The sequence below is a fragment of the Pristis pectinata genome, chromosome 2 (assembly GCF_009764475.1).
Source record: "Pristis pectinata isolate sPriPec2 chromosome 2, sPriPec2.1.pri, whole genome shotgun sequence".
NCBI classification, from domain to species: domain Eukaryota; kingdom Metazoa; phylum Chordata; class Chondrichthyes; order Rhinopristiformes; family Pristidae; genus Pristis; species Pristis pectinata.
In genome coordinates, this window is record NC_067406.1 from 127,828,805 (window position 1) to 127,844,675 (window position 15,871).

Sequence of the window (15,871 nt, forward strand, 5' to 3'; positions counted from 1 at the left end):
CCCCAGAACACGCCACACAAAGATGCATTTCACAGTGCGTTTTGACATACATGTGACTAATAAAGATATCTTATCTTATTATTGCATCACTCCCTCAGTAAAGCAGTGCTGCATCAGCCTGAATTTTTGTCAACTCTCTGGAGTGGGACTTGAACCTACAATTTCTGACCCAGTGGTGAAAAATACACAGCTGACATGCAAGTGAAATGAAAAGGGAGCCAAATAAATGTGCAAATTAACTAGTACATCCATCAACAGAATACAAGAAGTGGTCATGAGAGTAAAAGGGACAAAGGTACTTATTCTCCAAATGTTGCTGGGCACCATGACTTTGAAGCTATTTTTCTTTTATATAATCAAAGTAGCATAATCTTACATACATCACAGTTTTTTTTGTTTACAGCAGAATTGACTCATTTCTGCTCAGGCAACTGTGCCAGACCAAACAGCGAGAAAATCCCACAGTTAACTGGGAAGCATTCACTTTGCCAGTTTGGAACAAAAGTTTATTACCTGCAACTGCATCCATGATCAGCAGTGCTAAGTGCACCATATGGTAGCACCACTGCACTGCACAGCACATTTCTGACTACAGAATGTCTAGGCAAACAAGCCTTCAGCATTTTTTAACCAGCCTAGTTTGTGGAAAATGTATTATAAACAGAACCATAATTGCCCATTGATAACCTTATTATAAATGGAGGAGTTTGGAATTTTCTATATGAAATCTGGTAGAGTTTATACTATTCGAAACGTATATACTATTCCAAATTGTATTTTCCTGAATGCAACAGGTTCTACTGGGAGTGCAAAGGTACAAGAAAAAAAATATCTGAGATTCAATGCCTGGATTTCCTAACCACACAACTTGAGGTTTGAGAAACCATTCTGTGCCTTCAACTCCACTGTAAGATCCAAATGTAAAACTTCAAAACAAATTCCCATTGCACATCAAATTATCTTGCAACCTGCTGCATAAAAATGGGTTTTAACTTCACAGAATATCATGTTTTGCCATTCCCCTCCAGATTAATTAGCAGTTTTACTTTATCCCATTCATTATCACATTAATTCAACATCATTATTGTGCTTAGTACAGTAATCAAATTTCAGTGTAAACAAGAAACAGGGACAAGGTGCCCATCAGGTCAGAATACTGACATCTTTCACCATTTCTTTGCCTTAGAAAAATCTCTCTTCATGTAAGATTCCCTTAGCACCACAAAGCATCATCAGCCTGCATTCCCCACAATATTAGAAAATGCAGCATCTTAATATTCTTAAGTACTAATCCACACACTCTCATTCCACAAAAATGTAGTGTGGCAACACTGCATTAGCTATATAAAGAAAAGAGCACAAGTCTTTCATGTTGTTTAAAATTAGCCACGTCAACTAGCGTTCTATAACAGAAAATAAATTTCAAACTTGCTCCTTGTCATACAAATTTACACAATGAAATTGTTCATATTCTGCTCTGAACTGGAAAATCTCAGATTTTGCAAAAATTACTGGCACGGATTGCACATTTTACTCCTTGTATTAACAACATCACAATGTAATTATTTAACACAAGGCAAGTAACTTATAAGTTTCTTGTAGTTTTGAAAGAGCAAAATATTGTTCGTGTGGAGGGAGAAATTTGTTTTTAGTTGCCAGTCCCAAGTCTGTAATATAATAGCAGTTGCACATTGCACTTCATATCTTCAGTGGAACAGAATTTCAAAAGCAGTTCCATTTGCAGCCACTGCTGAATATTCACATTTATCACAGGCAAATGGAGATGAAATTTTATCTCACAATTGCATGTTCTTTTATGCAATAGTACCACAATAAATCTTTAAAATCTGTACAGACGAGTCTCAATTCTAACAGTATTACTCCCATATTATTGTACTGAAGTACCACCCCAAATTCAGGTGCATTGACTAGAAACATAGCAGATGTTAAGAGAGTCTTTTATTGGAAGTTCATAAGCATATGAACTTGCTTGTTTCACAACATTCCCAAGTGTATAACAGCCAATAATCTAATTTTGAAGTGCAGTCATTGTCACTGACAATCTCATCATTACTCTGAGCAGAGGAAGGAAATTAAGTTGACATGACAGAGTGAGATAAATTACAGCTGAAAAGGGATATCTAGTCATAGCAGCATTCAGAAGTAAGCAGAGGTGCTCTCCTGGTGTTCGCCAGGGGAGCACCTCTGGCAAACATACTCGTACCTCAACAGGCAGCACTTATGAAAATGGACGATTTGGTCTATTGTTATCCTATTGTGTTTGGAGGGGCTAGCTGCTAGGATGCCCACATTAACAATGACTACATACCAAAATGTACCATCAACTGTAAATCACTCAGGGATGTTGTGGAAAAACTCATTCATATAGCAGTTTATAAACCGCCAATCAAAGTGGCTCTTAAGCTCAGCCATGAGGAAAACAAGCTACATCTGTATTAGGGACGTTGAAGACATACCCATTCCTCTGAATTCTTCATTCAGCAGCTCCAGCCAGGCAACATCCATATCATCTAGATCATAGCGACACACACTGTCCGCAAGTGTGCGGATGTCCACATAGCCAAGCTCCGGTGGCTCAGACCCAGAGGAATGAATATACTTCCTTGGTCGAGAAAATATCACAGCTGTATCCTTTTCATCTGTTACCCTGTAAACATAAAAAGGAAGAAAAAAGTTTATATACAGTCTGCTCCTAAGTGCTGGGGTCTCAGTGTATCAATCCTCGACAGGAAAGCTATAAATAGACACAAAAAAGCATGTTGTTTCTAAGATATCCTGTGAAACATTAATGAAACAGATTCTGTTTATTTCCAAATACGTCATTAGATTAGGGTGTACTCTGGTGGCATAATGTATTTTTGTTTTAAATATTAGGGTGCTATTTCAGAAATCAGGCACTAACCAGGTGGTAATATGCCTTGATGACCTGCCTCACCTCCCCCATCCTTTATTCCATGGTCCACTGCCCTCTCCTACCTGATTCCTTCTTCAGCCCTTGGCCTCTTCTACCTATCACCTCTCAGCTTATTACATTTTCTCCCCCTCCCACTATCTTCCCCCTCTCACCTGGACTCGCCTATCACCTGAACTCACCTATCTCCTGCCTGCGTGTACTACTCCTCCTCCTCCTCCCACACACCCCCCCACCTTCTTATGCTGGCTTCTGCCCTCTTCCTTTCCAGTCCTGATGAAGGGTCTCAGCTGTTTATTTCCCTCCATAGATGCTGCCTGACCTGCTGAGTTCCTCCAGCACTTTTTGTGTATTGCTCCAGATTCCAGCATCTGCAGAATCTCTCACGTCTCAGTAATCAGGTGGTGGACAGTCTGGGTAATGTATCAATGTTCTACTCTCAGGCTATTTTAGACTATTATAAACTGCAGGACAGGACACTAGTGTGCATGCCTTTTGTTTTTACCATCTCTAATGATGTTAATCACAAGTTAAAATCTGCAGTTTAATATAGGATAATAAGAAAACCTATCCAAAGAGTCAGCTTGTTTCCATAAACTTTCATTAAACTGCAGTGATGCAAGTTATTGAATTAAAAACGGGAAATGCCAGCAACACACTAAGGTCATCAGGATCCAAAGTGGAATGATTAGTGAATATCTCAGCTGAGATCATCAGCGAGAATAGTCAGGATACAGGTCAGATCCCAATTGCTATGATGTGCAACAATTATGACAAGAAATAACTGAACATTTAACTTTGGCTTCATGCACCCGTAAGTCTTTTTCCCTTAGAGATAAACTGTTTATAATTTCTGTGTGAGTTATCATCCTCCATTCTGTGAGAAATGGTTCTGGTCAAGTTCCTTTATACACAGAGCAGTTCGGTCCCTTGGATAATGATCATATTATAGCAGAAAACATATTTAGCTCTCCTTAAGCAGCGAGCATTAGAAGCAAGGCAAAAAAAAAGTTTGTATCTCTTAGCATGGTATTGATAATGCTCACTATTTCCATGCAAATGCTTACTTAAAGTGGAATAGCACAGAGAGAAGACCAAACTAGTTTCTGAGAGCTTTTTCTGTAACTTCCAAACCCTACTGGATATCAACTACCTGGGCCCATTATCCATGGGAAAGCCTTTGCAATGAATTCCATTTTGCTGTCCTGAATTTGCTTCTATGCTAGCTGAAAACATACAGAAATCAGAAGCAGAATCTCTCATTGATTTCTCCCGATCAAACTCACAGGCCAACTTTTATTTATGCCACATAGTGGAGATGGGATCAAAACAAAAAAGGGTTAAAAGATACATTGTAAAAAATACTAGTGAAATATTTTCAACATATCAAAATATAAAAGAAAGTGCAAGGAGAGAAACACCAGAGAAAAGTAGCCTTCTCTTCTATCAATTCTGCCATGGTATCTTTTATATCCACTGGACACAATAGACAGATCTTTGATTTAATATCTTATCCAGAAAGACGTCACCTTTGACAGCGCAGCACTCCCTCAATATTGCATTGACATGGTTATTTCCCATCACATCCCCCAAGGGTATTGCAAGTGAAAAAAGCGGGGAAACAAAAAAAATCAAAACTTTCTGAAGTTTTTAATGTTCAAAAGTAAAACACGTTAAAGTTGCCATCAGAGTTAAAAAAGAAAACCCAAGAAGTAATTTACAGTTAGCATAATTTTTTTTTGCTGGACAAAATCTTGAGCCTTTAAGTGAGCAATTAAAGAGAGTGCAGCAATAAATCCTGGGATGAATTACCAACAGTTACGTAAGTGTTTCAAAGCAAGGTGGTTTATGAAAGTCAAATGGCACTAAACAACTTCACTCTAATTCCCCAGAGGTAATAAAGTTAGTAGCTCTGGGCAGTATGTCACCAGATATCTCAACTTTCAAAATAAAACACATGGTAAAGATCAATACATATGGATAAGTTTACATATTGTAAGATTTCGAATTTTTTTTTAAACAGGGTTTCTTGGTTTGATCCAGGATGCATTGCCTCAACGGGAGGCAGAACCAAATTAAACAGCAGCTTTTAGAAAATAATTGGGTAAATATTTGAAAAGGCAAAAAGGACTGGGGGAAATTAGATAGTTCCTTATGGGATATTATTTTACGATTCTGATCTATAAAGAGATTATAAGCTTAGATGATTAACTTGCTGGAAAGAGATACTGGCTTACAGTGCGACTTGAGCAGCTGAGACAAGAAATGGCCCCAAGGATCTTTCGTACCATTTACTTTCACTATTATCCAAGTCTCAAGAAGCCAGTAGTAAGCCCAAAGTACACCTAGTAACAAGAATACAGGTCACCTGGGGTCTGATAACAGCACAACAGACAAGATTTCATTTGGGGTACTTTCAGTTGCACAAAGTTTGCATACTGGCAACTAATCAGAAAAGCCAATTTAATTCCCTTAACAAGGAGAGTGATTGAATTATTTCACCATTGTTAGCAATGTGACCTGGTGAATAACTCGTGTCATTGCTTCATTACCTGAAGAATGAACATAGCCTAGCCTTTAGTCCACCAATTGCAATGTGCTATTTTCAGCCTCAATGGTCACACATCATTTTAGAAATAAAACTTTTCTTCCAGCCATTTTAAACATAGACTAAATGGGGAGAAATGTTAAGCCTCTTATGTATACCACTTTTTTTTCCCCCCCAAATGCAAATACATGTAAATAGGGTGCTCAAAATAAATCAGATTCAAAGTAATTTCTGGAAATGCAATATCTTGTTTATCATCATGTTTACAAATGGCCCTTAATACTGAGAAATAAACAGTTAGTCCAAATGCTTGTCTTTTTTTTCTTACTCTTTGTTACCTGGCTAACATCCAGCCCTTGACTTAAGTTGCTCAACAATGAAGCCTTAGTAAGTCCACTTGAGTGCGTGTGTTGACAAAATGTTGAAAGTTGGACTGAATAACAAGGCTCACCACAAGGAAGCAGAATATGACAGCACGCAAGGAAACACAACATTCCAAGACAGTACAGCCGGGTACTTTTTCAAGCTTTCCACATAAAACATACAAGTATTAGAAAGAAATATAAAGTGGGGGAGATTACAAACTTATGAAACCTTGATCTTGGATGATTTATAGTTGAACCTGTCAGCAGTAACTATTCCACCTAGTCAGAAGTTTTATATTTTAAAAGTTGATCTAGTTATTGTGGCTCATTTTCTCATGCTCGTGTGTGCACACACAAACCTTATTCTCACCTTAAGACAGTGCCTATTTTTATTAGCAATGAAACTGTGTTGAATAGACACAAATAAATTAGTGGAAAAAATGGACAAAGGCAACTCTCTTCTTGGATCATTTAGTGCAATTAACCAAGTTAAATCCACTTTTACTGGAACAACAGCACCAGAAAACATTTTTGGGGGGGGGGGGGGGGTGGTGGTGGTGGTGGGGGAAGGTGGAGAAAGAGATGAGAGGAATACACGAAACAGCCAAGAGTATGTGCACAGATGGGGGTTGTGAGGCAGTTCAATTCCAGTTCCAATGGAGTGGACAGTCAGCTTGCATGTATGAAGCCCATCAGTACAATTTTAAATCTCCACTAAAGTGGAAAGTTCTACCGGCCTGCCTTACAAAATTTGAAACTGAGTTGAGAGTTTGGATTTTTTTTCTTTTCTACTTGAATTTTAAAACACAAGTTCGAAAAATAGCTTGGAATGTCCCAATATGAGCAAAATGTGGGTGTGAATTCAGTCCAGAGTCTCTCCCAGTTACACGTCCCAATCTGTGTCAAATCAAGTGCTTAACAATGCTCATAACTGACAGACTGGAATGTGAAAGTGAGTCTGTCACATGATATAGGAAACCGTAATGGTACACTGGTATAGTATTACCCAAATCCAAGCCTCGTTAACTCTGCTTGAACAGCAATATACTGCAGTCGTCATTCCAAAAAAAATGCATAATGCTTTATCTGTGTTTAAACACTCTGTCCAATTTCCAGAAATTACTTAGAATATTATCCCTCAACTTTGAACATCCAATTTGCTTGCATCCATCATATTTTTCAGTGCATTCTCAGGCGATGAAGTGACTTGCCAACTGATCATCTCCATATTTACTGGCGGAAACCACAAGCAAGCTACACATTAATTATCTGACAGTCACTCGCTCTCAAATTGTCTGACTGCAGTTGGATATTTAGTCCATGTCGTCGCTAAGCATTTTTTGGCTGGGTTTTGTCAGTTTCTGAGGTATTGATAGCAGACAGAAAATTAAGAGCATTTTTGGCACCTCCCTAGCTTTCTAGAGGCTGGTATACTCTGGTCCCATGATTAGGATTATGGAGCATTTAGAATTTTCATAATTGGATTGATTTTTGGGCAGCTATTGCCTTTGAAATGACTCCAGGTTCTGATGTGGTTCTTCAATACAATATCTTAGCGAAACCTGGATAAAAACGTTTTGCAGTTTTTTTTTAGGAAATACTATAGAACAGGCACCCAAGTTGTCTTTCTGAGAGTTCAGGAAGGTTTAACATTGGGGCAGTTGGTGTTGGGGAAGCAACTAAACTTTTGAGTTCAAGCAATGAAATTGCAAACTATTAGACACTTTTAATGAAATATGTTAAGTTTCAAAACATGAATCAATCTTTATAACTTTATTTCCATTGCTTATAGGGGAAAATAGAAATGTATTTTAAACTCCAAAAAAGGAGCTCTCCAAAGGCAAACGTCCCAAAAAGAGGAATGTGTGATATATTTTTTCAGATGCATCAACACTTCACATTTTGGCATTAGATTTCTCCTTGCTTTCTTTTTACTGATTTTTATTCATTCTTAGGTCAGTTTGACCCATTAAATCAGAAAATTATGGATCCAACTCTCATGCCAGCACTTGAACATACACCAGATGCCAATTCAACAAATGCATTGTTTCACATGGTGAGTTTTGAATACGAGAGCACACTGGAGTTCACTTAAATAGATGCAAAAGATTTCACGATCATGTTCTCCCACTGCTTGGGTCTTCATCTGCTCTTCATCTAATAACATCAAAACCAGACTGGCTAATGTTTGTCAAGAATGCACTGTGTACAAATTGGCTGCTAAAATTGATCCCCATACAAGAACTTACTGTTACTCGTTCCTTTAATGTCTTTCAATGCAAGAATGTTATTTAATGAATAAACAGACGCTAGATCAGGAGGAGCTAGCATCAGGAAGGATGATTGAAAGCTGAGTAAAAAAGGTGGGAATTGAGGAGGATCTTATAACATAAGTGGGTCAAAGTTGGGGAAATACACACAAGGCCAAAATCAGAGAGATCATCTGGGGGAGGGGTGGGGGTTACGGTAGATGGAAGTAACTCAGGAAAGGAAGAACGGAGGTTGGAAGTTCTACTTGAGACTGAAAATGATGCTGAGGAAGTCTGGCTCAGTCAGAGGGAAATGAAATCAGAGACAAGGGGATATAGTTTAGGAAATCTGAAAAGTTGGATGTTGGGAAAGATGACATCACAGATGCATGCCAAAGTGCAAGGATCATGACAATAGCGGTCACCAGTCTACTTGCACCCTGTCTGTAGATGGTATTACCCAGGACCAGTAGGTGATTGAGGAAAAGGGGGCAATGATAGACCCTTGGGAACTTCAGAGTGAATGACATAGCAAGAAGAAGGGGAGCCCCTGCTGGATATGCTCTGGCTGTGGTCCAATGGCAAAACACAAGGACTGTCCCACTGAGCTGGACAGTGTAAAGAGAATGGCGAGGCAAACATATTGAAACATTAACATAGTGGTAATGGCATTGAGACAGAATTGCATCACTCTCCAGTGCAATCACACGTGGCAGACCATAGGTTGACATTCTGAAGCTTAGCTGCAAAATAAACCCTATCACCCAGGAACCAAGTATCAAAGCAACATCTGACAGCCACAGATCCTCATCAAGGGTAAAGCAAGTGGAAAAAGATATTATATCAGAATCTCAATGGGTGCTAAAGCAAATTAAAATTGTGTTTTAACAGGCTATACAGAGATTCCAAACTCAAGTCCCACAGTGGCAAAACACCTGAGTATTTGTGGGATTAGGTAAATTCCTCTAAGAATGAATGGATTCACATATGTGCTGCAGAAAAGGAAATCTGTACAGCTACCCCACTTTTACACTCATACAGGGGCTTGACCTGCACACGACTGCTGGTGACCTGGCAAGTTACTAAGTACTATGCAAACAAATGCAATCAAGATAATAAGGGTTAGGCTATAAATGCAACTATTCCAATGCTGTCCCATTCACAAGAGCCAAAAGCAAATGAAAGAACCTTTGCCTCAAGAGAGTATATGTTACTTTATTTTGGACAGCTTGAGAACCTGATAACACACAACAGAAATACTTTTCCACAAATACTGGAGTTTAAAACAAAGATCAGAATTATATTACTTGAAGAAAAGTCAACTTATTTTCTTGGGACTTTATTTTAAATTGGAAAACTTGCCTTTACTGCAACTCTTCTCCACATGGTTCAGTTAGTCAAAATTCTGATCAGAGGAAGAGTAGAAAAGCTGTGTAGTATCAATAGTTTTAGCTGCTAAAACTTCAAAGTATCAGAAGCTTGCACATTGAAAAAAAGGATCATAACTCCTCTTAATTCCTAGAAACTAAACTCAGAAACAAGTAATGATGTCCCCAATGAGGCTATAAGCAACAGGGAGGAAAAACAAAGCGCTTTCAAAAATGTTGGGCTTTGCACCCCCTCCTGTACTTATTAATCACAACCATACTGGAAATGGCTAGATGTTGGAGGTTGCACGTAGAAACTTCCAGTAATGCATCAAACCAGAGTTGACGACCTTAAGGATTGCTGATGTGATGATTTTCACCTCTGCACTGATAATTATCTCACAGTTAAAGAGAAAAACTGCACTTTAACCCTGCAAATCCCATTGTTTTCCTAATCTAGGAGGAATTGCTAGTGGCAAAGAAAACATCAGTGGTAATGAGCACGTCATCGGTTACTCAGTAAAAGTTTCAAATGAGGTGACCAAGGTCCAAATCAAGACATCCAACCATGTTGCCTTTGCAACTGAAAAGGCTTCTCCCTCTTTTGCCCTAATTTATTCTGGTGCCAATCAGTTAACAGTGGTGCACCCCCCAGTCAAAGAGAGGGGCTGAACTCCTTCTGTATCATTAAGCTGTTTAAATGCGAATGCAACTCAATTAAACTTACCCTATTCTGACAGCCTCAATGAAATCATTTATGTTTACACTTCAGCTACACCAGTACATTCTTGGCGATGTGTTCGTAAAAACATTACCAAGTGACCTGGTCATCAAAGCAATTGGCAATTTGAATCTCTCACGTTTGATGACCACTCCGGCTTTCTCACAGAGTAACCATCAGGCTCCCAGATGAAATGCAATGCAGAAGGAGACTTGTTTATGGCCAGTGATTGCACACACTACCCTTCCACATGGCAACAACCAATTGTCTATGCCAAATACATAACCAGCCTGAATTGAGGAATGATCATAAACTACTACATGGCTCAAAAACACAAAAGATGTATTTCACTGTGTTTCAATTTACATGTGACTAATATAAGATATCAAATCAACTAAAATTAAGAATGTGAAACTAAACATTAAGGCAACATTTCTCTTCTCAAATACCTGACACTTGCTTGTGGCACTGACTCCGGACTAACAGGTACTTGAACTCCCTTCTCCCATTCCTGTCTCCACGAATCAGCTAGAATATAATATTCGTCTGAATTCAGCTGGTGTGAATCATGTAGTTTCATTGCAGTTATCAAGTCTGTTCTGTAGACCTGAAATACAAATCACAAATCACACTGTGGCGCTGATAATTCCAAAACTCCTCGGTAATCAGATAATTTAAAAAAATAAGACATTTATGATCACGTTCACTCAACCAAGGCAATGAAACCTATACCATCCAGCTCAAAATGTCAACAAATAAATATTTAAACCTCAGTGGTACATGTTGATCATTTTTTTTGAAAATACATTATAATTTTCACAACAGCTTAAAGATGCATTAAAAAAAGAAACCAGAGATTTTAGAAAGGACTTTCTTTCCACCCTTGCATTGTTCTAAAGCCTTGGAAAATGAGGCAAAACCTCCAAAATCCCCAAACATTTCAATGTTCAGAAAATTAATCCTTTCTTTCTGGCAATTCCAAGCAAATCCTTGATGGTTAGCAACTCCTGTGCTGTAGCAAGCACCTCAATGTTTATCATCCACCCTCAGAGTATGTGTAGAATGTCAATGGTTTTTCCCCCAAAGGTGTGTACCTTGGACATCATTTCACCATGATCTGTGATGCAGACAGGCCAATCTTGACACAGTTGCTTGTGCCTGCAAAGCTGTAGACAAATTCCAACTACGTTTACTCAATCCAGGTTTTAAAGCGGAAAATACTTCGTGTAAACTTACACTTATACAATTAATCCAATAAGACAACTATCATCAGTTTCCCTAACTCGCCCCCGCACTAACCACCATCTCCACTTTCTTGAAGCTGTTGACTCACACTGGGGCTCAACTCCACTGACATCCTAAATCGTCCAATATCCTGCTCAAGCAGCCAACCTTTTGGCGTAGTCTGGACAATCAATGCTTCAGACTATTTAAACATATCAGGTTTATAGATATGATTGTTTGCACCCCATCACCATCCCAATCCTCTACTCCTCAATGAATCTACATCCAAAATAGCCCAATTTCAGTAAGAGTGTCAGGACAGTGATCAGGATGTCATTAGTTTTTATTTACAAGACTACTCTATAGCATACAGCACTGGCTAAAATCAGTTAATTTAATATGGGTCATGAATCAATTGGGGATCTTTGTTTGCTTTGCAGTACGTAAGTACCAATGTTCATTTTAGGTGATCAGAAAAGCTCCACTGACCATTTTTGGAAAGGTGTCTCACCCTACTCCTGCACTGTTTTAAGGCCTTTGAAAATTGGGCAAAAATACTACATTCCAGGCAATATCCAAATCCACAAAATGTAGCATTGACGTCAAGGAGATCTTGGCTAAACAATGCTTAACAGCAACAATGAATTGCCAAATTCAAAATTCAATAGGGCAATGAGAAACTAATCAAATGCAACAAACACTAAGTATCATGACGGCATATGATGCCAGCCAGAGACAAGGTGACTACATAATTTCACTGTCAATCAAACCTGGTGATTTGTGGTCGACTTCATTTACATGCAACTATCCTTCACTTTTCTGGAGAAATTACCCTGCTTTTACTGAGAGAAGTTTATGTAGATTGTTTCTCCTGCTCATGAGTAAATCGACTTTGGTGTACAACAAGCTGTTTTGGGTCATAAGCCACATCCACCTCAAATTCACTGGTTGACAGGCCTGGCAATAAAAACTCCAAAATAACATAGGTTGCAGAGGGCTAGATCAGAAAACAATACAAAATATTCTAAATTTAATATACTGATTTTTTTTTGCACCAACAATGGTTCAATGTGCTAGGTAAACTGGACAACTTCAGCACCAGAAGGGAATAGTCCAGACTGGTGGCGATTAAAACTAGGTGAATGGTTTCAGCTGGAGAGGGAATAAAACAGCAGCAATGAAATAGGATGGAATCAATTCAGAGGCTGAAATTCAGTCTAAAGCAGGACACAAATATTCTGCAGGGTCTTGTTTGTACAAGAAGAAGAAGAAAGAGTTATGGCAAATCGAAGTCTACCCAAGTTTTACTAGTCTATGCGACACAACACTGCTGGCAAGGCTAATATCTATTATCCAGCTTTAATTGCCCCCTGGCTATTGCAAAGGCCAGCAATGAAACATTCACATTGGTGAAAGTGAAATCACACATAGGCCAGACAGGTTGAACAATGTCAGAATGCTCAGCTCAAGGAAGTTGAGACTTATGTAAAAGCTTAAGGCAGATAGGCAATATGGCAGGATGGAGATGGCAGCAAGGTCAGAAAACATAGTGGAGAGGAGCTGAGTGCTGACAGGAAACACGTGGAAGCTGATTCAGTTGCTGTGGGTGAGATCACCTAGAAGTGTTGCACAGATGAAGAATGGAGATGAGGACAGATCCTTGGAAGAGTCCAGAGGTGAGGATACAGTGATGAGAAACCAGCTATCACTGGTAATGTGCCAGCTACATACAGACAGATTGTTATAACACAATACACGCAGAAAATGTGATATTAAACTGTGGTGCAAAGAATGAAATACTAAACAAATATCCAGCTACCTCCCTGCAAAACAAAATCAGCTTAACAGATTAATAGTGGTTGGTATTGAATGATATGCAAGTAGGTATATTTTCCTTCCTAGAGGGGAAATAATTCATCTGTGAAAAGAAAAATTATTTGATCAGTAATCTGTTTTGAAAAGGCCTTGCACTAAATTGTTCTTTATTTTACAAAAATATCATGAACTCCACTTGTCTTTCATGGCAGCTGAAAATTAGGTTTTGAAAACTGGTAAAAGGATGTGATAAAGTACTTAAACAAATTGAAGCATGTGGAAAAACAGATGATAATAACAGGTCTCACAGCTCTCCAAGGGATAGATTATCAACAAAAAGTACACGGTCCATTCCCAGGAATTGGTATGAAATAATTAACAGAGAAAATTGACTTGTAAAGATTGAGAAGTTAACATTGACACTCACAGGCCTGACTTTAAATGTATCGACTAAGAGCAAATCTTGAGGACTTGCATTTACGCCTCAACATTAATGACTCAACATCTCAGCCTTAAGCGTACTTGGATATTGGTTCATCCTGAACTATATAGCTCAGAAACTTGACTTCACCTCAAAGCCATGTAAGCTTCAATCTTCAGTCCACATTAAATTGACAGCCTTGGCAATGGGTTCTATCATTGATTTTAAGATTCTACACTAGATATGAGAAAAATCAGTTGATATTCGATATTCTGATCATCTTGAATTGATCATTGCTTGAAGCTTGTACGCATGGCCAAGATCAGCTATAATGACCTCCCATCTATCAACAATCATTGCCACAGTTCACATAGGACAAGACAAAAAACTGGCCACTGTTAAGGTGATCAGAAATGCCAATATAAAAACCAGCATCTCCAGAAAAGGAAAATTAGAAGGAAATGTTTCAGACACAGAAACAAGACAATACCTCAGATGGTTTTCGGTCTTTGTGCCTTGAAGTTGAGCTTCTCCTGTGCTGTGATTTGGAATGCTGAGACCAGGAAGTTGAATGACCTTAAAAAAAAATGAACAGCATTTTTGTTCTCTTCTAAGAAGAGTAATCTGATCAGTCACGAATAGGACAAGTGATCTTTTGTGGTAAGTTGATTTGTCATGCAACAAATCTGATCAGAAGCAGCACTTTTGCTGTGTCTGAAACATCCTGTTTTCATGGACAAGAAGTCAAATTTTATAGTGAGTGATGTGCTATGTTAGATCATTTGTCCTCCTCATGAAAAAAATGCATTTATACCGAGTTGTATCACATGCCAAAGATGGCCCCAGAGCACTTCAAAATCCAATGTATTACATTTGAAGATTTCTGGTATGAATTCCACGCAATAGTTCTCAATCACAGATATATTTGGTTAAAGTAGTAATTTGTGCACAAGTCGTCAGTGTTTTCTTTTTACAGTTATACAGGTTAAAAGGACATCTCATCAGAAGAGGAAAGCTAATGGATGGAACATGGGTTAAGCAGATAATCAAACTACACAGGAAGAGAGCACATCAGAACAGAGCACAGCACATTGGACAAGAGCCAGCATAGCTGCATCCTCAACATTTGCATTTCTCCACTATGTCCCGCAGAGGGGAAGGAGGGGGCTTGGACTGCAGAAAACAGTACAGAGGCATATATAACTATGAATTCTATTGTTGTTTAAATGGAGCAGAGTTGAATCATTGGGTGTCATGAGAACGTCAACACCCTAACGATCCGTCACCCGATACAGATCCATAATTAAATCAGAATAATACAAGGAAACACCACTATTAAATACACTACAATTTGCAATGAGTTTGAATATGTATTTCCTTGCCCAAATCAGCCAAATTCTTTGACATCTTTATCTTAGATGTTAATTACAACTTTAACACTATGAAACCCATGCAAAAGGTTGCTTTCATTTTGTTCCTGAGGACAAAGGGCAACTAAACAACACATGGAATTCTCAAAACCAAAGACCACAGCAGTTTCATAACACAAATAAAGGAAATGAAAAGCAACTTAAAACACAGCTGAACTGAGTAAAAGATAACGTGGTTAAATGAGAAGTATTTCTTCCTTTAGATTAGCTGATTCATCTGAACATTCTGAGAATTGTGACAAAAAAATATAGAAATCATTAGCAATTGTGGAAGATGAGAAAGGATGGAAAATGGCACAGCCCCACCAACTTGTGTTCTGAATTTCATGATTTACACATTCCAGTCAGATGACTCTGTAGTCTGGAACTCAGATTCATAAAATAGACCCTTGCATTTCAGTACCAGAGAGAGTAATGTTACATGTTTATAACATGACATAGTTATGTAAGAGATTAGGTCAGAGGGAAAAGAGGAAAAGTGAGCAAACGCAAATGCTTTCAAGAAACATTTCATTCATTCCTTTGGAGGACACAATCATTATTTTGGAACTTCGTCCCTTTTTCTCCAAGAACATACTGCAGCTATTTCAAGTATTCTCACAGCAGCAGTATACACAAGGACAATGCAACTTGCAGATCTGTGTGTGTTGAATTCTAGCAGAACAGAAATCAGAATTTGGAATGCCTTCCCTATGCCAAGCACACAGGCCGACCTTTGAACCCCAATAACTATCTTGGCTAAAATCAGCTAATGCAGTACAGCAGAGAGATAAGATCTCTGCTCTTTCAGGTCAGTACC

General features: G+C 38.5%; 1 protein-coding gene across 3 annotated transcripts in view; it reads right to left on the reverse strand.

The window, feature by feature from the left end:
- The window catches only part of LOC127567348 (protein Jade-1-like), a 103,288-nt gene that overhangs the window by 36,647 nt on the left and 50,770 nt on the right, over positions 1-15,871 (reverse strand). For all 3 annotated transcript variants that reach the window (XR_007955864.1, XM_052010141.1, XM_052010142.1), the window contains 3 exons: positions 14,133-14,218; positions 10,632-10,789; positions 2,478-2,668 (listed from right to left, as the gene is read on the reverse strand). Coding sequence is in view for 2 of the 3 variants with exons in the window: in XM_052010141.1 (XP_051866101.1) it covers positions 2,478-2,668; positions 10,632-10,789; positions 14,133-14,218 (435 nt within the window). In the remaining variant the exon portion in view is untranslated. The remainder of the gene's footprint in view (positions 1-2,477; positions 2,669-10,631; positions 10,790-14,132; positions 14,219-15,871) is intronic.